At 45.7% G+C, this 27750-nt stretch overlaps 1 protein-coding gene across 5 annotated transcripts in view; it reads right to left on the reverse strand.

Annotated features, from left to right (window-relative positions):
- Positions 1–27324, reverse strand: part of DOCK1 (dedicator of cytokinesis 1) — a 283605-nt gene extending 256281 nt beyond the window's left edge. For all 5 annotated transcript variants that reach the window (XM_063163002.1, XM_063163003.1, XM_063163000.1 and 2 more), the window contains exons 1-2: positions 27176–27324; positions 4150–4233 (exon numbers count right to left, since the gene is read on the reverse strand). In XM_063163002.1, the coding sequence (XP_063019072.1) occupies positions 4150–4233; positions 27176–27221 (130 nt within the window). In that variant the 5' untranslated portion in view covers positions 27222–27324. The remainder of the gene's footprint in view (positions 1–4149; positions 4234–27175) is intronic.
- Positions 27325–27750: the final 426 nt, after the last annotated feature.

The following is a 27750-nucleotide window of genomic DNA, read 5'->3' on the forward strand; positions in this document are numbered from 1 at the left end:
GCAGCCCAAACCTGCCTTGGAGAACTGGCTGCACTGCTGCTGCTGCAGGGCTGCTGCTGCAGCCAGGCAGGTCCCACCAGGCTCCTCCTGGAGCTGTGAGGGAGCCCAGGGCACCCCTGCAGCTCCCACTGGGGCAGCTGGGGACACTGGGGCTGCCCAAGAAGGGGCTCAGATGGGGACAGGGTCACTCAAAGGGTGAGGCCACCTCTAAACAACTCCCCAAAAACATGAGAGAGCTGGGGAGGGCTCAGCTGGAGAGGAGAAGGCTCCAGAGAGAGCTCAGAGTTCACCATGGATGTGAGACTGAGCCCTTCCAATTCCTCATCTCTCTTTGCAGACACCCCAACTGAGCAAGGATTTCCCATGAGTTTTTCTTGGCAATGCAAATTCAGAGAGGAAAAAACCCCAAAAACCAAGCTTCTACCACTTCAAAGCCTTCAGAGCCTTCCAGGGCCTGGAGGGGCTCCAGGAGAGCTGGAGAGGGACTGGGAACAAAGGATGGAGGGACAGCACACAGGGAATGGCTTTAAACTGACAAGGGGTGGATTTAGATGGGATATTGGGAAGGAATTTCTCCCTGGGAGGATGAGGAAGGGCTGGGATGGAATTCCCAGAGCAGCTGTGGCTGCCCCTGGATCCCTGGCAGTGCCCAAGGCCAGGCTGGACACTGGGACACCCTGGGACAGTGGGAGGTGTCCCTGCCATGGCTGGGGTGGCACTGGGTGGATTTAAGGTCCTTTCCAGCCCAAAGCATTGGCGGATTCCAGCAATTCCTTCCCTGGGAAGGAGGGGATGCCCTGGCACAGGCTGTGGACTTCTCATCCCTGAACCAGACCAGACCTTGTCCTTAGGAAATCTGGCACCAAACAGCTGGAGCTGTGCATCCATGGAAATGCTCAACTAAGAGGACACCAATGAAATAATAACCAATGAAATATTTCTGTCTGTCAAAGCTGCAAAAGACACTCAAGAATTTGCTGTGGTTACCCCCAAACAATGCATCCATTCTGACAGTTCCACTGCATTCACAAACAAAAAAAAACTGCAACAAAAGCGAAACTTTCCCATAATATCAAGAACAACTTCTGTGAAAATCCCTGTTTGGGAAGCCAAGCCCCCTTCTCACTAGAGCAGCACTAGAAATTAATTGATGCTCCAACAGTTAATCTTGGTCCTGAGGTTGATTTTCTGTTACATTTCCCAGCAATTCCCCTTAATCAGCCACATTTATTGATCACATGGTTCCATTTGCACATTCCATCAAATAATGTCAAGAAACAGAATTAAAACAAAGATGTGGAAAGTGTTGGAAAGTGTTAACCCAGAATGTGGCAAATACTTGGGTTTTAGGGTATCTGCTACAAAAGGCAATCCTCCTCTCCTGCAGAGCACGATATTTGGGAATTCCTAGGGCTTTCCTGTTTGGCTTTTCCTCTGAGGCTCAGATTAGGACAGAGAAAGTTTTCTAACTGAAAAATAAACTAAAATACTTCCTAAAAGAAAAAAAAATTATTTTCAATATTAATTAGTCTAGAAAATAGCCTCATCTTCACTTTGGTTCCTGGAAGAACACAGATTCAGTATTTAACAATGAAATGTGTACATTCATTTCCAATTTCCTCAGTCCCATAAAAACAGGGGATGTTTTCACCAAGACTGAAACTTACAGGTTCCACACACTGAATTCTTTCTACACAATTTTTTTGCATTTTAGAGGGAAAAAAAATTTCCACAATTAGAATTTAAAATGTCAAAACTTTAATAATAAACAAAATCCAATATAAGTTCTACTCATGGGCAACAAAATTAAATATTTTAAACACAGGGGAAAAGTTCAACTCAAATTAACTCCAGTACATGGCAGCAACAGATATCCTACATTTGTCCTAAAATCAGATCTTGCAGACCTGAGACTGAGCCCTTCCAGGTCCTCATCTCTCTTTGGCAGAGACCCCAGCTGAGCAAGGATTTCCCATGAGTTTTCTTTGATTCAGAGAAAAAAAACCCAAAAATTAATTTCTACCACTTCCAAGCCCACAGACACAGACCAGTCTTCAAAACTACTCTCAATTTAGGAATTATTGCAGAAAACTAATTTTAAATAGTATCTAATCTATTGTAGATTATTGTAGATTGGGAGGAGATGGATACTCAGGATGGGAGGAGCAGATGTGGACTCCAACAGGTATCCACGAAAAAAGCCAACTGCTCTTCCCAGAGGGAAAAGGGGCAGGAAAGGCAAAATCCTCACAAAAAAGGCTTTACTGACTCTCCCAACAACTCATCTGTCCCAGGATTATTTAATTTAGAAGGTTTTCCTTTGGATGGGCCCATTCCCAGCTCAGTCTGGCACACCCCTGGGAATCTGTAGGGTACAAAACCTCCCAGGGGCACAATCCACAGCAATTTTATCCAGGGAAAGCAGGAGATCAAACAACTCAAACAATCCCCTGATCTTGGCAGCTCTGAACACAAGAGAAGAGTTACAGCATCACTTAAATGTCTGTCTTAGGTTTGGTTGTTGTGGTTTGGTGATGGTTTTGTAGGAATTGAAATGTTCAGAGTTCTTTTGTTTTGAGAGGCTCAGAGAGAGGTTTGGTCTCAGTTTGTTGTAGTTTAGGAGAGTTCTTTGAGATTTTGTTAGAAATTTAGAGAAGTAACGTTACAGTTTTTCTTAATAAATTAAAAAGCAAAAGTTCATCATTTGTAAGTATTAAAACAGGTTTAGATAATTGTGGTCTGTTGTGTTCGATATATTCTGTTGATGGACTGAACTGAGGATATTAAGAGCTTTTGTAGACTTGTCATCCTTTGTTTTTGCTTGATTTGTAAGAGTTTTTTTTAAGTTTCCCCATCTCAGGTTGGGAATGAGCAATCAGAGCTTGGGAGAACAGGAATTAGCATTTCTTTCACCATGAACTCATCCCATGTGCTCCAAACCCTGAGAGGGTGAAGGTTTTCCTCTATTTCCAGCCCATCCCCACTGTCCCATTTATTTGGGAACAGTCAGCATTTATTAGGGTTTCAGCATCTGATAGGACTGCAGCATTTAATAGGGTTTCACATTCCCTGCTCAGTTTCTCCCACATTCATTAAATAAATCTATTTTTATATAGAAGTACAAAGCTGTGCAATATTTGAATCACTCCATTTGCATTTAAAATCTCTGCATTATTAGGGGTTTATTAAAGCATGCAACATCAGATAGTGGAAAGATTGCTTTGCTCAGAGTCAAACTTGGCATTGCAGCAGCAAACTGAGCTCCAAGAAAAGGCCAGCCCAGAAATAATGAGAAAACTCAAAAATTCCACTTCAAGTGATGATCAACTCTTGCTGAAATAGCATTGTTTGTTTCAGTAAATGGAACATTTAAAAAAATCCAATTAATCCATTAACTAAAATAAATTTATCACCCAGATCAATGTCTAGAGAAGCAAATTAAATCAATATATTAAAGTAAATCGCGCGTCCACAAGACAATGTTACACACTATTTTAAACACACACTTCAGTTCTGTGTGCCCCACACCTCTCCAAACTGCAGCAAATTCCAACTCAAGGATATAACGGAAGTTTTATTTTGCTTGCTTTAAGAGCTGAAAACGTTGTGACAATTTCCACATCATGTTGATTATCACACTCAGCACTGGATCAGAGAGGAAAGGTTTTGGTAAAGGTGATGTTTGCAGAGTTTCACATCAAAGAGGCACCTGGAAAAGGCTGAAATCACCAACACAGGCACCCAGAAGGGACACAAATAATTCAAGACCCAGGTGACTTCCAAATTCAGATTAAACTTCTTGTAGCAGCAGGTTCTTTTGCATCACCCAAGGGTACCCAAAAAGCATCTCTCATTTCTGGGCTCCCAAAAAGCATCTCCCATTCCTGGGCTCCCAAAAAGCATCTCCCATTCCTGGGCTCCCAAAAAGCATCTCCCATTTCTCTAACATGGGGGAGATGCTACAACTGATCCACACAAACCCAGCTGTGGGAAAATTCTTCTTCCCCAGAAAATCCAGTGCTCATTCACCAGCTCATCAACCACGTGTCTCCATTTATTTCAATTTCCAGTTCAAGAGGGTCACAAACAGAAAAGGAATGCAATTCCCCAAAGAAATCTTATTTTTCAATGGAATTTTTGCCATCTTACCCTCATAGGTTTCCAGGATGTGCACAGTGTCCCCAATCTGCAGTGAGAGTTCATCAGGTCCCCTGGCATCGTAGTTGTAGAGAGCTGGACAGAGGGAACACTGCTGTTAGTACAGCAAGACAACACAACTCCAGGTGCTTCACCACATCACTGCTTTTATTACTCATTATTGCCATTCTGAACCTTTTTGTAAAAAAAATTTATATTAAATTCTATAAAAATCCAGCCAAGTTCTTAAATTCATTAATAATTCCCTTTGTAACAAAATAAAACCCACAAATTCACTTCCTAAAGCTGTCCCACGCTGTGTTTGTAATGCCTTGCTTCTCCATGGCAATAGACTCAATTTTTGTTGTATTTGCCAGCCTTCCACAGCACTCAGTGTCAATTTTAGGCAGTTCTACAAAGAACTGCTCTGTCTTTCGCTGTCAGCTCAACACACAGAAAACTTACAAAGTGTCTTCAGGAAACTCAAATTGCCACCCTAACATTAAAGGATGATTTCTCAGTCATTTCATTCATTTACTGCATGCACAGGATGTTGAAAAATATGATTTCAGAATTTCTGAGTGGCTGAGGCAAGCGCAGCAACCCACTGTACAATAAAGTGCAACAAATCCAACAGGAACTCAGACTCATTGGATCACCAATAAATAATCCATAACTCATTGACTCACCAATAAATCAAAGACCATTCCTGCCTGCCAGTCCCAAAAGAAAATCTGGGCAATGTCCACAAATGCATCTGACAAAGAATGCTACAAACCGGGTTTGGTTGGGAAAAAAATACTCACGATTCAAAAACCAAAACAGTTACAACTCCAAAAGCCAAATTTTTATAAGTTTTATATGGAGTAAATGCTCTGTAAGAGAAAAAAAAAAAATCTTCCAATACCAAGGAGTGTCCTCATGATTGAAGGCAGAGACTGAAATATTTCAGAAGATTGAAATTAAAGAACTTTACTCAAGGTGGACCCACAGAAGTTTCTTCCTCAACTTACAACTGCAGCTACTCCCTCCAAAGAGGATCGATAAGTCCTGAAAATCAGAATTTCTCACTATTTGTTGTAGCTCTTCAGGAAACAAAAGCATTTTTGGAACATATTAATCACCTCTGAAGTCCCTCCCACCCTGAGACTGTCACTGCTTTTCTTTCTGCCTCAGTTTCCAGGGCAGGGCTCGGGGATGTTTTATTGGAACAGAAAGAGCTGGGTGAGGGACACGTGGCTGTCAGAGGAATTGATTTCAGACCAGGAGTTCACAGAGCATCCACAACCCGTCCCACACCCATTACAGGTAACACAGCACTTCCTAAAACCCCCCAAATCCCAAACCTGTGGCAGAGTTCCACATGAAGCCATGAGGGTGGGATCCAGAGCTGGCAGCTCCCTCCCACCCCAGCACCTCTCCTGCATTACAGGAGCTCAGCACCCCAAACCACATCTGCAGGAACTGGAGCTGCACAAAACCCCTGCTCTGAGCGCAGACCTGATCCTGTTCACACCCCAGGAACAGCCCAGGGGCACCAGGGGAGCAGCTCTGACCCCAGCACGAGGATGGGGCACAGAGCCCACTGCCTGCTCCAGTCCCACACTCCAGGAATTTATCCTCCCCAGAACCCCTGGAGTTCCAGCTCACAGCCAGATCATCAATAAATAATCCATTGGCTCACCAATAAATCAAATAATCCATTGGGCCACCCATAAATAAATCTATAATCCATTGGCTCATCAATGAATCAATCCATAATCCATTGGCTCACCAACAAATCAATACATAACCCATTGGATCATCCATAAATCAACCCATTGGATCACCAATAAATAAATAAAGCATAAGTCATTGGCTCACCAATAGATCATCCATAAACCACTGGATTACCAAAAAATAAATCCATAATCCATTGGCTAACCAATAAAAAATCCATAATCCACTGGATCACCCATAAATCAATCCACTGGCTCACCAATAAATAAATCCATAATCCACTGGCTCACCAGTAAATAATCCATTGGATCACCAATAACTAATCCATAACACACTGGATAACCAATACATAAATCCATATTCCATTGGCTCACCAATAAATCAATCCATAACCCACTGGATCACCAATAAATCAATCCATAAACCATCAGCCCAATCAATAAATCAATAAATAATCCATTGGCTCACCAACAAATCAATATATAAATCACGGGCTCACTACCAAATCAATCTATAACCCATTAGCTCACCAATAAATAAATCCATAATCCACTGGCTCACCAATAAATATATCCATTGGATCACCAATAAATAATCCATAAACCACTGGATCACCAATAAACCAATCCATAATCCATTGGCTCACCCATAAATAATCCACTGGCTCACCAATAAATCAATTTATAACCCACTGGCTCACCCATAAATCAATCCACCCAGGCTGGCTGGGCCTTTTTCTCTGCAGAACTCCTCTGGCTTGACAGACTTTAGAGTGAAGAGGTAAATAAATTAATCTGAGTGCACAAGTGGAAAAGAAGCCATGGAAAAGCAGTTTGGAAAACAGTGTAGAAGGTGGAAGATTATTAATGAAATTAAAACACACTACAGGGTAGGAAGAATAAAGGTCAGGTGCACTGCAGAGACCAATATCACCAGGATTTAAATGAAGCTTTTAGAAAGGAACAGTTTTATTGACACCAAAACAAGCCAAGCTATTTGTGTTTTAATTTTTCCCTTAATTTTGTCAGTCTCAGAGACAGACAAACTCTCCCTCCCAGGTATCTGGCACAGGATATCTGAGAGCCATAAATGCTGCCCTGCAGGAGAAGGGGGTTCTGAGAAAAACCTCAACAAAAGGAGCATTTTAAACTGTTCACAGCAGTGAACAGAGAGCACGTGGGACAGTCTGCTTGGAAACACCCCCCAGAAAAATTCACATTTCAGCTTTTGTGCATAGCAGGGAAAACAAAGTTACACAGCCTTAACTCCTCCAAAAGAATCCTTGTGGTGTTTACTGAGATCCTTCAGTGCTCACAGCTCAGTCAAGGCCCCTGGGATGTTCACACATCCAGAAATGGATCCAAGGACAGTCTCCCACCTCCAGGACCCTGACAAGCAACGTCACTGACTCACACCACACATCCCAGCCAGGAAAAATCTGCATTATAGCAGATTAAAAACCAGTCCTGTACTCAATTCACACTTCAGCTGAGCGTTTCTCCACCATTTAAGTGGAATAACGCTCAGGATCAAAGGCAGCTATGAATAAAAAGCACTAAAATTTATGCCCAAGAGTGCTAAAACTGGTGTCTGTCACAACAGGGAAGGTCAGGCAGCAGGAGCTGCAGAGGAATGACCAATTCTTGTGACAGAAGATGACAAACAGCCATCAAATGGTAATTACTGCCCACGCCAGCTCCCACTGACCTCAACTGACTGAGGAGCCAGGGAGGGGTGATTTATCTTCAAAAATATATATATATGTGTGAAAAATATGTCTGCAAGAGAAAATAAATCACATTTCTGGCTTCCAACAGCATTGACAGATCGTGAAGCAAACAGCCCAAGTAACTATAAAGTGCATTCCACCCCTGTGATTACAAAGCAAGGCTTGAACTGCACCAAACTCCCCTGCAAGGGAGCAGGTAACTCCTCCTCACAGGAAGGTTTTTTATGTTCAGTGGCATCAAAAGATGTTGTGATAGAAGACGTTTGATTGGAGCAAACAACAGGGCTTTAATTAAAGGAAAAGACAAAGTTTGGAGGAGTAAAGCATGAAACTGGTATGTTTGCATTTTGTCTCATCAACTGTATCCTGAGCTATCATTTAAAATATTTAAGAACCTGAGCTATAGCTTTCTGTTTATTAAGGTTTTGGGTGTTTGTTTTTTCCTTTTTTTTTGTTTAACTGAAGCATGTTGTGCTTAATTTTAAAAATCCAACATCCACCCAAGGGTCCCAAATTGCCAAAAGCAAAGGATTAAGTGTGGGCACAGAAAGAGGAATTTTTCCAGCCCTAAGAGTTGATAAAGAAAGGAGCACTGAGCAGGGCATTACAGAAATTGCACCAAATCCCCATTTACCATTCTGGAACACAAAACAAACACCTCTGTGAGCTGCACTCAGTCTGCACACATCAGAAAAATGAGGGGGCCAACACTACAAGAATTAGTGGTGGAAACAAAGGAGAAAGCAAAAAAGATAACATCAATTTGTCCTGAAAAAGCTTTTTTCTAACTGTACAAAAGGTGAGATATCTTAAGATAGCATAAAAATGTTACAGAGTAATATTCCCTGGTATTACTTTGCTTTAAAGGCTGTATTAATCATTCTGAACTCCTGAATGAACCCAAACTACATTTAACACATTTCCAGCTTTATTTTACACTGGCTTTTAAAAAATAAAACCCTAAATCCTAACTGTGCTTTTCCAATAAAAGCAGACAAATTGCAGAGGTGAAAGCAAAGTCTTTTGTAAATTCTCTGGTATTAAAAGACACCTGAAGGTTTTCCTATTTGCCCTACAATGAAAGTGGAAGATTTGAGTATTCAGGTAGATTTTAGTCCTCTGCTACTCACCCAGAGGAGTTTCTAATTTCTACACCTGAGGCTAATGGAGAAGCAAAAGAAAAAAGCAGTGTTTGAGTCAGGAGTTGCACCTGAGAACTGTTAAATACAATTATTTCATGTGTGCATTAACCAAGGGTAGGTCCTCTTACCTTCACCTTGGTTTTGTTATTCCTGGTCTCACCAAGCTTGAGTCAGAGTTCTTTCTCAATATTTTAATTATTCTGTTACCCAAACATTCCCACAAAATTAATTTCCTGAAGAGAGAAGAAGCCTGGAAAAAATCTCAGATCTGAACAGTTACCACCAAGCTAAAGGAGGAAATCCAGCTCCAGGTTCCTCCTGCCCAGTGATGCTCTAATCTTATTGATTAAATCCACAAATGTGACTTTTATCACAGGATTAGCCCAAATCCCCCAAGTTCAAGTAGATAGAAAGGATTTATCACCACTTTCCCTTCCAGAGGTGAGACAGCTCCTTTCACTCCTCCTCTCCGGGAGCAGCAAATTCCTGAAACACACAATGGCTCCCCTGAAACTCCTCCATGCCCACACAGGGCACCTGCTGAGGGTGAGAGAACCCTAAAGCAGCCTCTGGAACCCCTCAGGGTGAAATCCCTGCAATGCCAGCCTGGTTCCCTCTTCCAAAGTCAGGACACAGAGAGTGAAGGGCCACCAAGCCTTTCTCAGCCCCAGCAGGCACCCCAGGTTTCACATCAGATGGCAAAGGCAGCAACGTGTCCTGCATCACACTTGGTGTCTCACCACCCACCACCCAGTGGGGATTAACTGATAAACTGAGGAAACTTCAGAAATTAATTCAACCAGGGAGAATTGATTAATAAGCTGAGGAAACTTCAGAAATCCAGAACAATCCCAAAGCTGGGGCCTGGTGTTTTCCCAAAGTGCAACTTCCCTGCTGGCAAAGCTTGAGAAGGACAAAAGAAGATGTTCATTTGTCCTTTCTGCACTCATTACAAAATACAGAAAGAAATAAAATCTGGAGAAAAGGAGGCTCAAGGGGACCTTGTGGCTCTGCGACACTCCTGACAGGAGGGGACAGCTGGGGGAAACAGGCTCTGCTCCCAGGGAAAGCAAAAAGAAGAAACGTTGCAACAGGGGAGGCTCAGGGTGGACATCAGGAGGAATTTCTGCATGGAAAGGGTGATTTGGCATTGGCAGGGACTGCCCAGGGAAGTTTGGAGTGCCCATCCCTGCAGATGTCCAAGGAAGGACTGGAGGTGGCACTCTGGGCTGGGGACTGGGCACAGCCTTAAAGATCTTGGTGCTCTTTTCCAACCCAAATAAGTCTGGGATTCTGTGAAATGAAGAGTTCTGGCTGAAGCTAAGATTTCCAAGAAGCACGTTCAGTTTCTTGCTTTCCTTCCTCCCCCCTTTCAAGGCAGACACTTTATTTTCAGGGAGCTAATGAAGTGAGCTGCTCAGTCACCGTTTACCAGCTCTCCCCCCTCCTCCTGGCTAATCTGTATTCAGAGTAGTTCACCACCAAGTACTGAGGGTATAAAGCTGAAACTAGTGCTAAAAAATATATATATACACACCATTATTGACTCTAACAGCATTATTAATGTGCCATAATGCACAGCTAACAAGAGGCACAATCAAGAACATCCAAATTGATTTTTAATATTAAGAAGTCCATTAAGTGAAACACCCTGGATGCAAAGAGTAATCACATCACCCCGAGCTCTCAACACTGGCTCTTGCAGGAAAAGCAAGATGCTGATTTAGACTAACACAAAACATTATCCAGAGGCAGATGTTTGGGCATCTGTCTTGTGGTAACTCAGAATCACACAAAGTGAGTTTTGATGTTCCCTCAGACCTCCTCCATTTCACTGGGGGACACTGAGGAGCTGCAACTTGGCTCCTGCTCCAGCACCATCCTCAGGAAGGCAAGGACAGCACCTGAGCATTGGCTGTGCTCACCCAAAAAACAATCTGTGCCTCAAGAAAGGATTTCTTTTCAGTGCTTGGAATTCCACACAACTCAAAACCACCTCTGTGCTGGTGCTCACAGGGGTTTTTGGATTGAGGGAAGAGACGAGGATCTGACTCCACGTTTCAGAAGGCTTGATTTATTATTTTATGATATATATTACATTAAAACTATACTAAAAGAATAGAAGAAAAGGTTTCATCAGAAGGCTGGCTAAGAATAGAATAGGAAGGAATGATAACAAAGGTTTGTGGCTCAGCTCTCTGGCTGAGCCAGCTGACTGTGATTGGCCATTAATTACAAACAACCACATGAGCCCAATCCCAGATGCACCTGTTGCATCCCACAGCAGCAGATAACCATTGTTTGCATTTTGTTCCTGAGGCCTCTCAGGTTCTCAGGAGGAAAAATCCTAAGGAAAGGATTTTTCATAAAAGATATCTGTGACATACCTCTACACGTGGTTATTAGAAAATGTGCAAAGGTTTCAACACTGCTATGTAGAAAATGCCCCCAGGGGTCTACAGGACAGGAGAAGGCCAAGAGTTAAAGGCTGGAGAGAAGAGAACTCAGCCAGCTCCTGGTCAGTGCTGGCTGAGCATCAAACGTGCCTGGGCTGGTGCTGAGTCAGGGACATCCTCCAGCCAAGGTCCCCAGCAGAGGAGAAGTGACCAGAACTGGCAGAGCTGCAGCTCCACACCCACCCCTGCCTGGTGTGTCCCCATCCCTGCCCTGGCAGCAGCACTGCACCCGCCCCATCCTGCGCCAGCACTGCCAGGGACCAGCCTGCTCAGGGACAGCAGAAACTCCATCAACAGCAGGGACAGCCCCAGGAGACATCCCAGATCCAGCCACAGAACCCCAAAAACTCCATCAACAGCAGAGACAGCCCCAGGAGACATCCCAGATTCAGCCACAGAACCCCAAAAACTCCATCAACAGCAATAACAGCCCCAGGAGGACTCCCAAATCCAACCACAGAGCCCCAAAAGAGCTGGGGTTGGAAGAGAGCTCTGGAGATGCTCCAGCCCATCCCCAAACCACATCCAGGTGGGTTTGGAGCGTCTCCCTTAGAGAAGGAGGCTCCATGTCCTCCCTGGCAGCTGTTCCAGTGCTCTGCCACTCTCATGGAGAGGAGTTCCTCACGTTGAGTGAAACATCTCCTGGTTTAGTTTCTGTCCAACACACACAGGTGCACATCCCAAATGTCACAAGCTCACTCTTAAATCCAGCATGTGAAAGGGACTCAGAAACCCTCAAGCCCTTCCCAACACAGCACTCCAGGCTAAACCCACACCAATGATATCAAAGCTCCCCCAGGCCCAACCTGGTGCTTCAGGAGGCCACAGAGCTCCCTGTGAACATCCCTGAGGGATCAGCCCCATAAATCTTCAAGCCTCTGCTTTGCCATGGCAGGAAATCCCTATGGCACAGAGCAGAACTGTGCTAAGAGGGTCTTTACTAAGCATTACTGCAGCAGTGAGCTTAATGGCACAGCTGTATTTAATAGGCATTGCAATGACTATAAAATCAAGATCAACACACTGAAACTCCTCTTGCACTGCTGTGGAAACTGGAAAAAAATGACACAATTCAGTGCAACATCGAGCTGATGATGCAGAGCAAAGTGCCTAAAGCAAGGAGGAAATGAGGTGGTGGGAAGATGCTTTCATTTCCTACTGTTCTTCCTCCTCAGTGTTTCTGCAAGGGAAAACAAAACCAAAATTCCCCTGTTCCTTTCTCACGAAAGCCTCTGGAATAGGAGAAAAAGGATGAAGGGAGTTTGAAGCTTTTTACACATCAAACCTTACTCAATTTCTTTGCCATCACATTACTGGGTTCCAACAGCATTATCAGGGTCCAACAGCAAGAGTACAGACCCCAAGTCAAAGAAAGCCCAAGGAACTTGTTCTGCATTCCCTAAAAGAACACCCAGAGAGAGGAATGACCTGCTGAGAGCCCCAGCTGGACCCAGCAACACTTTCCCCCTCTCTCTCCCAAAACAGCCAGGCTAGGGCAGAAATGGGAAACCAGCGACACTTTTCCTGAATTTGCACCTCACACCGGAATTAGGGGGAAAAAAATCACCATGGGAGCGAGTCAAACAGCACTGAATGCACTCAAAGATAAGAGCAGCATTTTGCAAAAACAGGGAAAAATTGTTTTTCTCCAGAGCAGGGGCAATCACATGCTCGGGGCGGCTTCCAGCGGACTTGGCTCGGCCACTGGCCCTAACAAAGGGTCACTGTCCAGCTCCCTCAGCTCCAGCCTGGGCAGCTCTCACAGAGAGCTCACAGCCCTGGAATTCCAACTTCCCCACCTCTGGGACTCCTGGGAGCCCACACCAATCTTCGTGCTCATTCTGGAGGAAATAAGGAAAAGTAACTGGTGTGATCCCAGTATTCATTAAAGAGCCAGCATCACATTTTACTCCATAAATTCAGACTTCTGGGAAGGGAGAAATCCAGAGTAGAGGAAGACCCTAAATCTGTTTCCAGACCCTGAGCTCCACAATTGTGGCACAATAAGAACTCACCTGTTCATTCACAATCATTCACTTTACCACGAGTTAATTTTGTAATTCTAAAGCCTCTTCTAGCCTAATCACAGAATACTCTGAGTTGGAAGGGATCTACAAGGATCAACAACTCCAACTCTTGGTTTTTTATTATTATTTAAATTTATCAATGATTTTTAATACATATATAGTGTAATAAATTGGTATTTTAAAGTTGGTGTAGTCCAGTAATCAATCCCAGATGTACACAGAAATTCCCAGGTGAGAATTTGGCTCCCCACTGCTAAGGCACACTTCAAGCCCACTGAAACACATCAAAAACAACCCTTAGACTTCCTTCCCTTGCTGCCCTGAGCCACCAAATTGCCCTTGTTAATTCACAATAATTCAAAGCCATAACTCTTTCCTTCCCAAGCACAATCATCCAAGGAAAATGTATTTAAAACCCCCCTGATGGTCACATATTAAAGCCAGGAGGGTGATGAAGGCGCCACTAACCCAGCAGTAACTCACTCACCTCTGCCGTAAGAAAGGGAATATCTGGATTATTCTTTCCCCCTTTTTGCAGGTTATTTTCCCAGCATCACTCTGAGGATTCCCTGCAAAGGGGGGAGGCACTGGCAGCCAGCACATGCCCAGGGCAGAGCAGGGCCAGCTCCTGGCCAAGGAGCAGAGCCAGGCTGTTCCTAGCACTGCAAACGGCAGCTTAAGGGGCTGATTTCCCTGCCATGGTTCCCCAAATCTGCTTCAATGCCTGTTTGGAAAGCTCCAACAGGCAGCAAAGTTTGTGCTAGACTGGACAGTTCAACTTCCACCTTAAAACATTCGCTTCCCTCACTGAAAAAATACTGCATTCACCTAAAATCAGTGGTTATTTCTGAACTCCTCAACTCATCTCCACTTGCAGCACCTCTGCCTCAAAACAGAACTACTAAAAAAAAAATTAAAAATTAACAACAGCCAGCACACCCCATGTCCAGCAAACCAGCTTGTTTTTGATATACACATTTTGATATACACATTTGGCCTGGCTATGTTTGGTGAAAGCATCCTCTGAGACACCAGGAGCTCTCAGCAGTGGGACCTGTGCTGGAAAAGGTGGGGAGATTATTTGTGCCATTTTCCTGCAGGAATCTCACTCAGTCCTCTTGCTAAGCAGCCTTAGTGATCTGGAGAAAAACAATTTGAACTTTAAAAATGCCTCTTGCTCTATGAATGGCCCAAGAGCAAGAGGAAGCTGCTGCATGCAATGGTGACAACACAAATTCTGTCATATGCAGATGCAGCAAAGAGGGAAACAACTGTAGAACTCAAGATTTCATTAATGATCACCAACATTTTACTTTTCACTCAATTTAGCCAGGCATTTCTCAAAGCTGTCACTACCCATCTCCTGAAAACCTAAGCTGGCATGCAATTATTCTAGTTCCCCTCCACAAAATTATTTTATATTTTCCACATTTTTTATGTAAATGATATGGAAGCATCCAGACAGCCCTTTACAAATATAATATATGAACTCCTGGTCTTAAAAGTTCATATCCTGCTTTAAGATCAGCACACTGTGTTATATATAGATGGTATCACATCCAGGCTATAAAAGCTTGCAGTTAGCCCAATATTTTAAATATTCAAGCCCTAAAAGTATTAAAACTGCTGGTTTTCAGCCAAGAACACGTTCACCTTCGTGTGCTCTAACTGTGGAAAGTGCAGCTGTTGCAGGAAGCCCAAACTGTACTTTCTGTGTTTAAGGCAAAAATCTGAACCAGTTCCATCACTCATCACAGCCCAGTAAATAAACAGAGGCTCCTCTGCAGCACCAGTGATTGATAAAAATCTGTTAATAAATCACTTCAAGAATACATTCAAGTAGAAAATCAAACCAGAGCTGAACCCACACAAAACTTCCAACAATGTCAGCAGCACCACAACTGAGTCATTCTCTCAAGTCTTGACTACAATGTGCTTATCTGGCTATATCCAGTCTTTATTTTTTGGGAATAAGAATTCCCTCCCCACAGAGCTCAAAGCAAGATATTTTAGCATTTGAAGACTCAAATGATTCTTTAGGAAGGTTTGGGATGTTTTTCTCAAAAATACTTTGCTGATCTTAAAGGTCCTTTCCAACATTAATGATTCCAAGATCATCCAATCCAACAGTCAACCCAGCACCGTGGTGACCACCAAACCATGTCCTCAAATGCCACATCCACACATTCTGGACACTTCCAGGGATGGGGACTGCACCAGCTGCTGGGACCCCCTTCCCAGTTTGGCTGCAGCACTGGTTGAACCAAGCCTTTGCCATAATCTTGTGGGATCTCAGCACCTCAGGACTGAGGTGCAGAGTGACCGAGACCACCCTTGGGGGGCTCAGAGGTCCTGGGATGTTGCCAGAAGTGTCTGGTGGCTGGACTTTGATCCTGCACAGGAGACGACACCTGTATGAGGATGGGAGGATTGGGATAAATGATGAAGGGATAGGTTAATTAGAGTGTGAAACACAGGGTTTAGGATTTCTGTACAGGGGGGTCTGGAGAAGTAAGATGGAGGAACTGGGGCGTGTCCTGTGATTCTTCTTCTTCTTGGCCTCCATCTTCTGTGGTGGTGGTGGCACTTTGGGATTGGTTCTTACTAAAAGTGCACTTGTCAATAAGGGTGAAAGGCATTGGGGAAAATAGGTAAATATTGTATATGTAGTTTTGGGTATAAAGATAGGTGACCGCCCCGGGGGCTCTCAGTGTGCTCATGGCTGGCTGCTGTGCAGACCTCTGCTGGGCTGAGAGAAAATCTTGTAGATAAAAACTAATAAACACTGAAGACTGAGAAAAAACCTGAAGACTCTTTTTATCCTTTGGAGCGCGGGCTGCCCAAGGCCTTCCTGAGCCTTTCCAGGCCATAAAAACAGCCGAGAAAGAGAATCTCACACAAGCACCACCTCCACCAGCATCCCAAACTGGGATTGAGCAGGAGAGGCACCAGACAGAATCCAAAGCCCAACTCCCATAATCAGCACTTTAGAGACAGCTCAAGGCCTTATAAAACATTCCCTCACCCAGGAGCACCTCCTGGAGCTCCGCAGGGCAGCAGTGCTCAGCATCAGAGCAATCCCATCTAACTGCAGACGTCCCTATTACCAGATAAACATCTAATGTGCTTTTTAAATCCTTTTAGAGTCTTAGTTCCAGTCAAACGCTCAAGAACACAAATACAAATAAAGTGTAGTGTAATAAATACCAAAAGAATATCTGGCTCTGCATCAAAAAGTTTGGGGTTGGTGTTTTGTCCTGTTTGACTCACCCACTGTGGAAATCACTGGCCAAGAAATATCTCTGCACCACAAAAAATATCTGTTCTCATCTCCAGCCACTTCAGTATCAGCAAGGACAGCTGTTTCCTCACCAAAACAGCTCAATGACTGAAATCTCTGGGAAAAGGATCTTTATCCACTGCTTTGTCACATGTCACTAAATTATTTTGACAAAGGAGTCAATGGCAGCTGTTTGTGAGGCAGTCCCAGTGCTCCAGGAACTCTGAGCTGCCCCTGTGCACACTCCTGCCACGGCCTGCACAAAAGTTTGGTTCCTTTATGCCCAAATGTCAGAGAAGGCAATAAAATAGGCTCTCAAGTCTTCTCCAGCTAAGATTCTTGGTAAAGAAAGTGATGGATTAATGGGAACACCAACACCTACCAGCCATGGCAAGAAAAACATAACAAGCAAGAGTGAGGCAGTATAATAATGGGGGAAAGGGTGAGCAGGAAGGAAGGAATTCCTGCAGGGATGACAAGGCAACAGGTGATGCCTGCAGAAAATTGGTGGGAATTTGAAAGGACAAAATAAGAGAAATAAAGGACAAAAAAGGGACTGGACATCAGGTAACAGACCACAACCTCAGGTCAGATAGAGCACACTATAGGCTTGAGTACAAGCATTATTTTCTATATTAAAGCTACAAATGAGCCACAGATTGATGCAAAAGAACAATTCTCCCACAGCACCCCAAAGCAGCAGGAAAAAGTCAATCAAACAACAGCTGCTGGACACATCCTCAAAACAGTAATTAAAGATTTCTTGTCATGCTGATGTTAGTTTCCACTCATACACTCCCACTTTGAGAGATTAACCTCCTATTTATCAACAGAAACATTCCCACAGGCCCTTATCTCCACTCTGCTGGCCCAAGTGACACATTTCACCATATCTCTGCACAGTGCAAGCTCTCCTTCAGAGCACAGCACTGGCAGGGCATTCCAAGCCACCCCCTCAGCAATCCCAGCCCTGGCAGGGCAGGATTTGCTCGCTGCACTCACATGCACAGCAGATTTTCCTGAGAGCAAGCGTCCTTTTCAATCCTCCACCATCTGCCTCAAGACTCACAAACTCCATTCTCATCAACAGCTTCCATCTGGCTCAGCACTGAGAGATTTCCTGTGGCAGGCTCTGCTACAGGAGCACTCTTTTTCTATTACCAGTTGCTTCCACTCCATTTCTGATCCACACACTCTGCGTGAAGCAACTCCCCAATAAAAGCACCCAGCTCCCTGCCCTGAACCATCCCCTGCTGCCAACATTCCCTCCTGCAGACCAGCTGGCACATGAGGGGGATGCTCAAGGCTAAAGCAGCAGCTGGGAGGCAGGGGAGGTAAAAGTGGAGCTCCCCATCATCCTGCACCTCTGCCCACTCCCACGGGCACCAGCAGCACCAGGCTTGGCCATGGCCTCCCTTAATTCTGGTTTTTCCTTTTTATTCCATGTAGGAAAATTGGGAAAACCCTCCTAACACAACCCAGTTGAAGGCTTTTGGGTACAGCATGGTCTCATCTGTTCCTTCTTCTCTCAGCACACTCAGGCCATGTTCTGAGGTCTGATTTTTCCTTCTTATTCCATGTATGAAACTTGGGAAAACCCTAACACAGCCCAGTTGAAGGTTTATGGGTACAGTGTGGCCTCATTTGTTCCTTGTCCGTCTGGGACACTCAGACCCTGTTCTGAGTCCTGTTTTTTCCTTTTTATTCCATGTATGAAAATGGGGAAAATCCCTCCTACACAGCCCAGCTGAAGGTTTTTTGGTACAGCAGGGCCTCATCTGTTCCTTGTCCTCCCAGGACATGGAAACGTGGCTCAGGCCCTGTTCCAAGTTCTGATTTTTCCTTTTCATTCCATGTATGAAAACGGGGAAAACCCCCTTAACACAGCCTAGCTGAAGGTTTTTGGGTATGGTGTGGCCTCATCTTCTCCTCATCCTTCTAGTACACTCAAGCGCTGCTCCAAATTCTGGTTTTTCCTTTTTATTCTCTGCATAAAAATGGGGAAAACCCCCCATAACAGAGCCCAGCTGAAGGTTTCTGGGTACAGCGTGGCCCCATCTGCTCCTGCCCTCCCAGGACCCTGGGCCCTGGCCCTCCACAGATGTTATTTTGTGTTTTATTCCATCCAGCCCCCAGCCGGTGACGCCGGCACTTCCGTGCTTTGTTTGGATAAGCAGGAGGAGGAAGGCAGAGCAAACACAAACACCTCGGGCTGCACTTGCAGAATCCATCTGTGTGCCTCAAGAGCCTCTCAGGTATTCCAGACACCTGGGCTGGAACCCTGGAGGCTGAGGATTTCAGCCTGTGTCGAAAGGCACTGACTCCAAGAAAACACCACATTTCAACTAAAACTGTAAAAAAAAAGCTTCCAAAATTAATTAATAACAATAAAACTATAAGGGATAGTTTAAATAGAAGTGTGTATATCACATAGTAAAAAGCTTAAAGTTTTAAAACATAGTAATATAAATAAAACTAAAATAAAAGTTTTAAAGCAGTAACTTTAAAGCTCATCCCATTGCACCCTCTGCCATGGCAGGGACACCTTCCACTGTCCCAGAGTGCTCCAACCCCATCCAGCCTGGCCCTGGACACCTCCAGGGATGGAAATACCAAATCAAACACCTTCAATCTGCCCCCTGACTACTATCACTGCCATAAAGTGTAAAGCAGGAACTTCTTCACAAGTTTAAATAGTATTTTGTAATTAAACAAAAAAAGTCCACATTACAGAACATAAGTAATTAGTTATTAAGTTAAAAATAAATTATTTCCGTGCCACTTCTTAATTAGTTATTCCTTAAAAAACTTATAAAAATAGATACAGTATTTTACTAAGAAGTTAAAATATTTTGTAATATCCACAACTTATAAAACTGTAATATAAATAAGAAATAATAAACATCCAAATCCAAACACAAAATACCATCTCACTGTCAATCCCAACACAAACAAAAAGAAAAAAAAAAATCAACATTAGCTGTGTGCTCTCTCCAGTCCCCAGTGCCCACCCTGCACTGCAAAATGTCCCAAATTCTCCAGGAGGCTCTGCCAGAACCAGCCAGGAACCCCCCAGGCCAGGCCAGGAGGTTCCTCCTCAAGGGTGACAATTCCTGCTGCCCTCCCCACCTGGGACTCCTCAGGGAAAATGAGATTTTCCCAAAACCCCCAGGCCTGCCCAGCCAGCAGGTTTCCCACCCCAATATTCAATAATTTCTGCAGCACATCCATAAAAGTGGCACAGGCACTGCAAGAGCAGGGATGTACAAACAGAGTGCCTCAAAACCCCAAGTGCCTACGAGCACAAACATTGATTATGAACAATTTTGCTGCCATTCCCATTCAGAAATTACACAGCAAATCTTGTTCCACTCATTTGTTGGTATTTTCTACTGGGGGAACACAAAGACATTTTGCTACTCCAACACCCTCAAGGCAAAATCAGCCACCAAAACCCTCAGCAAACATGTTCTAAAAAGGGCTGTGCTGAAATAATATAAGCAGCACTCGAAATAAAGCAGCAGTGCTAAAAAAAAAAAAAACAAAAAAAAACCAAATTCATGTATGGCAGCCAGTGGTTACTGCAGTTCTTCACCCATCTGTTTGTTTTGTTACATAGAAGGTACATGATTGCACATAATAGTCCTCAATGCAACTATTTCAGTTTAGTTTCAAAGCTATAAGGAGCAGAAAACTATTTCCAGAGATATTTCATCTTTCTGCTGATGGAACCAAAATGCAGCAACTGCAGCTTCTTGTATTACAAATCTTTACATCAGAAATCAGATTTAATGCACAAATTACATAAACATGGGCAGATAATTCTATAAATATATAAATGTTTGCACAGCCACAGTCTGAAAAGGGAGAGAAAATTTCAGAATTACAAGAATTCTCTCCTATTGAACATTTTTTTGGTTTAGACAGGGCGTGATTTCAATTCCTCCCCCCCTACAAGCTAAATGAGGAAAGTATTCCAATAACTCATCAAGGAATTCATTAAAGCCTTACTCAGAAAATTACTATTGTCAGAACAGCCCTGGGGGCCACCACAGGCTAGAAAACAGAACTAAAAATGCTTTTAAGTTTAATAAAAAAGAAAAAATCTGACTCGTCAGTGGTCCACCACCCTGCCAAAGAATACCCATAAGTAGGAGCAGCTCCACTGAGTATTTTGAGGAAGTTTTGAACTTGCAGGAAGTCAAAGGGGAGAGGCAAAACCAAGACCTTGGGTGGAATAAATACTTGAAAACTGGATTAGAGGCAGTTGTTGGAGCTTCCATTCATCACCAGGAGTCAGCCCCAGCTATTTATCTGCAGCTGGACACATCCCCAGGTGTTTAACAAGAGGTATTGGATTGCAGTCCTGCAGGACCACACTGAAGGATTACACAGAGCAAAGGATCCTCCATGTGCTGCACAGCCAGCACGGGACAAACTCCAGGAACATCAATATTTAAAGGAAAAATTATCCCAGCCCTTACTCCTGTAGCTGCAAACTGACAGAGGGGCTTCCTGGAGAAGGTTTAAGTTGCCTTTTTTTTTTCCCTTCCCTGAAAGTTTTGCCTTTGCAGAAAGGAAAATGCCTTTGTAACACAGAGAAACCTGTGCCAAGTGTGGCAGAGAGCCCAAAATCAGCATTGTTTGAGCGCACCTAAGTCAGGCATTTCCAACAGAACACAAAGGGATAATTACAAAACCCACCAAGGTGCTACCTGAAGTCAGACAATCCCGCAATGGTTTGGGTTGAAAGGACCCTAAAGCTCATCCCATTGCACCCTCTGCCATGGCAGGGACACCCTCCACTGTCCCAGAGTGCTCCAACCCCATCCAGCCTGGCCTTGGGCACTGCCAGGGATGGAAATGCCAAATCAAACACCTTCAATCAGCCCCCTGGCTACTGTCACTGCCATACCTGCATACCAGTTAAGAGTAAAAGTCACTTCTCTATCTCCTCTTTTATCTTCTAGAACAAAGAGTCAAATCAGCAGCTGAAACCACCCTAAGCCAAGTGAAAACTTCCTTTGCAAAGTTAAATAAAAGCTCTGTATTGTAGTCATAGGCAGCCCCTGCTGAAGTCAGTTTGTGCCCTATGAGAAAAAAATAATTCCTGGAAAATCCCATCAGGAATCATTTCTCAGAACAATCCCAGATTGTAATGTTGTTGCTGACCTGGATGAAAACAAACAGGAGCCCACACTCCCTTCCACTTGTCTGGTAAGGTTATCCCTCTCCAATCTGCTGTTTATTGGCAGAGAACAATGGTGGCTGCTGGGAGGAGCTGAGCACTGCAGGCCAGCTCGGGTCCCTCCTGCAGGAAAGGTGTGGTGCATCTCCAGCCCCCGCCCTCGGCTCCAGGAGCTGCCAGCACGGGGCAGCACAGAAATGCAACCCTCAGCAAGCAGGGAATGCAAGGGTGCTGGAAAATAGAGCCATGGAATGCTTTGGGTTAGAGGGCATCAGAAATAGCATCCAGTGCCACCCCTGCCATGGCAGGGACACCTCCCACTGTCCCAGGGTGCTCCCAGCCCCAGTGGACACCTGCAGGGATCCAGGGGCAGCCACAGCTTCTCTGGGAATTCCATCCCAGCCCCTCCTCACCCTCACAGAGAACAATTCCTTCCCAATATTCCCATTCTCTGTCACTTTAAAGCCACCTCCCCTTGCAGAGAGTCTCTCTCCATCTTTCAGTTCCTTCAGGCACTCTAAGTCCACTCTGAGGTCACCCCAAAGCTTCTCTTCTCCAAGCTGAACCATCCCAATTCTCTCAGCACTTCCTCCCAGCAGAGGGATGGAACAAACAACACCCTAACCTGGGCGTGCAGGGGATGGAACAAATAACACCCTGATCTGGGTGTGCAGGGGGTGTCACAAATAACACCCTGATCTGGGTGTGCAGGGGGTGTCACAAATAACACCCTGATCTGGGTGAGCATAGGATAAAACAAATAACACCCTGATCTGGGTGTGCAGGGGATGGAACAAATAACACCCTGATCTGGGTGTGCAGGGGATGGAACAAACAAAAAACTCTGATCTGGGTTTGCAGGGGGTGTCACAAATAACACCCTGATCTGGGTTTGCAGGGGGTGTCACAAATAACACCCTGATCTGGGTGTGCATGGGATAGAACAAATAAAAAACCCTGATCTGGGTGTGCAGGGGATAGAACAAATAACACCCTGATCTGGGTGGGCAGGGGATGGAACAAACAAAAAACACTGATCTGGGTTTGCAGGGGATAGAACAAATAACACCCTGATCTGGGTGTCCATGGGATGGAACAAATAAAACACCCTGACCTGGGTGTCCATGGGATACAAAAACCCTGCTCTGGGTGTCCATGGATGTGCTGGCTCTCCGAAGCTGAACCTGCATGCGCTCACTCCAACCCTCTGATCAATGCAGCAGCAAATCTCCCATGGACATTTTACACTTGCACTTCTGCCCCACGGGCTGGGATGTGTCACAGCACAGCCCTGCTGTCACTAACAGCAGTCACCTCTCCTGCCAGGCAGTGCCAAACCTCACAGCACAGCAGCACTAAAATCACCAAGATGCATTCCTAACACCCATCTTTTTCAATTTCCTTCAAATGTTTCCTTCCCTGCTCTAAGGCACAAATGTGCACACGATCATCAGCTTGAACAAGAGTCCCCAGTGCCACCACAGCTCCCACAGCCTGGACTGTGACTCCAGGGTTCCATAAAAGCTTTAAATCTGTCCTAAAGCACCACAGTCCCCCCTGAAGCAGCAGTGTTTGACTGAAGGATTTCCTGTGCTTTCACCAGCTCTCCTTTTAACAAATTCTTATTCCCCCCTTCAAAGAGACATTACAAGAGCAAAACTCAGCTGCAAAAATTTTAAATCATGATCATTGTAACACTTCTTAGTCCACCAGCTCCTTAAAGCCCTCCTCTAATAATAAAATGCATATATTTCTGTGTACCTGCTGTGAAGGTATTTCCATAAACCCCTTTGGAAAAGCTATGCCAATCTCAGAGAGACTGGGATAACAATAAAGCACCCTGACCATGAAGTGTGGCCAATGTCCCCATCTAAAATTAAGCTTGTTATTATTTGCCAAGTCATGACACACAACAAAAACTCACCAGGAACAAACAAAAATACTGGAACTCACTGAATTTAGAAAAAACCTCCAAGGCCATCAAGTCAAAGTCCAATTCCCATCCCTACTTTGTCACCAGCCCAGAGCACTGAGTGCCACATCCAGTCCATCCTTGGACACTCCACAGATGGGGACTCCAGCTCAGTAACTGGGAAGTTCTCCTTTAACATCTGACCATCCAAAGGCACGTGGCACTAATCTTCAGTTTTACCATTTATTCATTAAAAATAAAGGATTAAACTACCATAGAAGTGGTCTGATTGCTCCATATGAACACAAACCTTTAAACACAATGGCATTTTAAATACCACATTTTTTAACAGCAGCACCAGTTCTAGCTCTCAGTGCAGTTCTCAGCCCAAAGGAAAGGGGCAAAGAAGAGCAGAATTCAGCATTTGGAAGCTACCACAGCCACTGTGCACTGTCTCAGAGGTTCCAAGACCTCCCAAATCAGCTCCTTACATCCCTTTTCCCCAGCAGAAGGAAAACCTCCAAAATTACCAATCTCCCATCACACTAAAAGCAGGGAACGGGAGGCTGAGCAGCCACACTCCACAGCCACTTTGTGACACTGAGGGGACACAAACAGCTCTCAGGGAGCCTCTGATGTGGAGGAAGCCACACAGCCACACTCCTCCCCACGGGTGAGGGATGAAAGGCAGGATTGAGGTGAAGGACAAGGCTCTGCAGCCCTGGGAGCAGGGAAAAGCCTCTCCAAGGAAGCTGATCCTGTCCCTGTTCCGCCTGGCTCCCCACATGTTCCCCTAACATCCGTGTGATCCCATTAGCTCCACACCCATTCCTCCTGCAGCCGAGCCCTGAGCGCTCTCAGGAAGCGGAGCTGAGTCACTCTCCGAACTGCCTGCTGAGATAATGCCTCTGCACACAGGCCCAGGGCAGCAAATCCACTGTGCAGGCATGCAGGGCACCCAGGAGCGTACCCCCAAAATCCCCAAATCCCACTGTGCCACCAGGAGAGCTCCTCAGCACACCTGGGTCCTGCCAGCTGTCACTGCAGGCCTCTGGGCATCACTGTGCCAAGCTGCACCACAGCTGCAGGTCTTGAGAGGTTAACAAAACTCTGCACAGGGATACACACAGGAGGGGAGAAGGGATATAAACCTGTTACATAGGCACACGTGTGTATTTTATATGTACGCAACTCTATATACAGACACATTTCTGAGCTCCCACTGCTGTGACACAAACGTAGCCACAACACACCTTCCTGATACTTCTGCTTGGGAAAGCCTGCACACAGAAATCCCAGAATATCTGGGGTTGGAAGGCACCTCTGGAGATGACCCAGTCCATCCCAGCTGTCACCTGGAGCAGGTGACACAGGACGACAGCCAGGTGGGCTGGGATGTCTCCATGCCCTCCCTGGGCAGCTCTGCCAACCTTCATGGAAGGTTCTTCCTCATGGTGAGGTGGAACTTGTCAACCTTCATGGAAAGTTCTTCCTCATGGTGAGGTGGAACTTCTCCTGGCTTAGGCCATGGCCACTGCTCCTCACCCTGCCACAGAGCACCACTGGAATGATGGCCCCATCCTTTTGGAGACATTTGCATGGGTTGATGAGACACCCAAAGCATTGTGCACTATGTTTCACTAAGTCCCGTTAGCATTCCTGTTAGGGATTTTCTCCCTGGCAGACAACACTGAGTCAACATCAGCCCCACGACCGGCCATGGCAAACAGGAAGAAAAATATTCCAAAGTCTGAATTTTCAAGTTAACAGCAGCATCTCCAGTTCTGTTTGGGACTACACAACTGTTGCATCAATTCTCCACAATCTCCAGCTCTCACAAGCAGCAAAAAATAAACCATCAGAAGACTCACAAAGCCCTTTCCTAACAACATAAAGGTCCATAAAACACATAGAACCTGACAACGTTTCTTTTCTTTAGGAGGACACCCAAAAGAAGCTAATCCTCCCAAAGCAGCCTCTAACAGAATGGCACAGGTCAGTGAACCCAATGCTCAATTAGCTCTAAATCTGATTTATGTCCTTGCCACACTTCATCCACTTTCACCCCTCACATCCCTGTCATGCAGAGAGAAATCCTCCAGCTTGGTGAGGATCTCAGCCTCCTAGCAGGAAAAAGAAAACAGTCTATCAGAGAAACATAAATTATTATAAAAGCATTACAAACTTCTCTGCAAAGCAGTGGACACACAAAATACCAACTAAGCACATCCCCTCGGGCTTCCTCAAAAGGGGAGAGGTTTTTTATTCCTAAATTACATTTAAATCCAGTTTTGTTCCCACACATGCAATCCCCCACACTGGAGATGCAAGTACACTTAAAGTATATTATGGTAAACAAGCAAGTAAATTTCACTTTTTCTCTCACGTCACTTTCAAATCAATTTCAATTCAATTTCAAGACATTCCTGGAAAGCGGCGGGGCAGTCACCCCCACCACAGCACAGACACGGAGTTCCTGCAGAAGAGGAACTTGCTTTCGAGTGCCACTGGGCTGTAACATCAGCTTGTACTACGTGACAATTCAGTCATTCCGAAATACCCATCCCACACCACCAGGCAGATAATTTGGAAACTTCACCAGGGACTGCCATCATTGGATTTCTGCTGCCCTGTGCTTGTCCTGCATCCTCAGTGCTGGAATTACCCACATGTCCCACACGCTGGAACTGGGATTTTCTAATATTTTTTAAAAGCCAAGCTATGGTTTTCTAAAGAGACGCACACAGAATTTAAAATTTATTCCTTCAAGTCACTCAGGTTTTACTCAGCCCCAGAAACTCCCTTCTTCCTGCTGCCTTTGTTTATGAAGTTCAGCTGTGTGTTTCTATGAAAAGTTGCTCCTCACAATCAATCCAGCCCAAGGACTGTGGGAGGCATTGAACTTCACGTTTCCAATTTGAATAGTCAGATTTATTATTTCCTTCCTCCGGACAAACGCTCATTCACACCAATACAGTTTTCTGCGCCGAACCCCAAAATAAAAACTTTTGCTGCAAAAGCAACATCTTTAAATTAATTCCGGGCCCTCCCGACCCAAACCTCAGTGGGGTTTGGGCGGTTTAGTCCCAGCGGGGATGTGCGAGCCACCAGCTGGGAACAATCCCCCTCTGTTCGAGACTGACGGACGGAAGGAGCGCGATAGGAAATGGATCCCAGAGAGCCCTGATCTGTATGAGCATCACACTCCGGCAGAACCCCGAGGGACAGCACTCGGGGCACGGCTGGGCTCCCAAAGCCAGCCTGGGAGCGCGGGGAGAAAGAGCCCGACCTGAACACAACTCGGAGCTTCTCCGCTCCGCAAGCGCTCGGGGAGCGACGGGACCGCAGCGGAGCGGAGGGAGAAACGCAACTTCTCCCAGCGGGGCACGGCGCTCCCAGAGAGCTCCTCAACTTCCCGGGAGCCGGGAGGAGCCGGGCGGGGGAGGCAGGAACCGGAGGGGACTCGGGGGAACACCGCGCTCCATCCCAGCCGGAGCGGAGCGGGAGCCGGGCAGGGACGGGAAGGCCGCGGCCGGGGGGTGCCCCTGAGAGCAACAGGCGGGAGCGGGGCGGGCACGTCCTCACCTACGCCGTACTTCTCCTCCCTTTTGGTGGGTACCCAGCGGGTCATGGCGCCGGGAGCCGCCGGGATGCTAGAGCCCCGCTCCCTACGCCGCCATTTTCCGACCGCGGGACGGGAAAAGTTTCTCCCGACGGCGGAGTCATGTGGTGCGGGCGGAGCCAGCCCGGCCCGGCCCGCCGCCCCTCAGCGTCCCCTCCGCGCCGGGCCGGCTGCGGCCGAGCGGCTCCGCACAAAGGGAGCGCCCTCCTGGCCCCGGTTTTACTCGTGGTGCCGCTCCGCCTGTTCCCGGTTGTGTCCCAGGTGCCCCCAGTTAAGTCGCAGGTGTACCTGGTTAAGTCCCAGGTGCGCCCGGTTGTGTTCTAGGTGACTCCCCGCCTCTCCCCGGTTGTGTCCCAGGTGCGCCCGGTTGTGCCCCAGGTGCCTCCCCGCTTATCCCCCGTTGTGTTCCAGGTGCACCCGGTTAAGCCCCAGGTGACTCCTCGCCTATCCCCGACTGTGTCCCAAGTGCGCCCGGTTAAGTCCCAGGTGCACCCGGTTAAGTCCCGGGTACCTCCCTGCTTATTCCCGGTTGTGAAAA

The sequence above is a fragment of the Melospiza melodia genome, chromosome 9, assembly GCF_035770615.1.
Source record: "Melospiza melodia melodia isolate bMelMel2 chromosome 9, bMelMel2.pri, whole genome shotgun sequence".
Taxonomy (NCBI): domain Eukaryota; kingdom Metazoa; phylum Chordata; class Aves; order Passeriformes; family Passerellidae; genus Melospiza; species Melospiza melodia.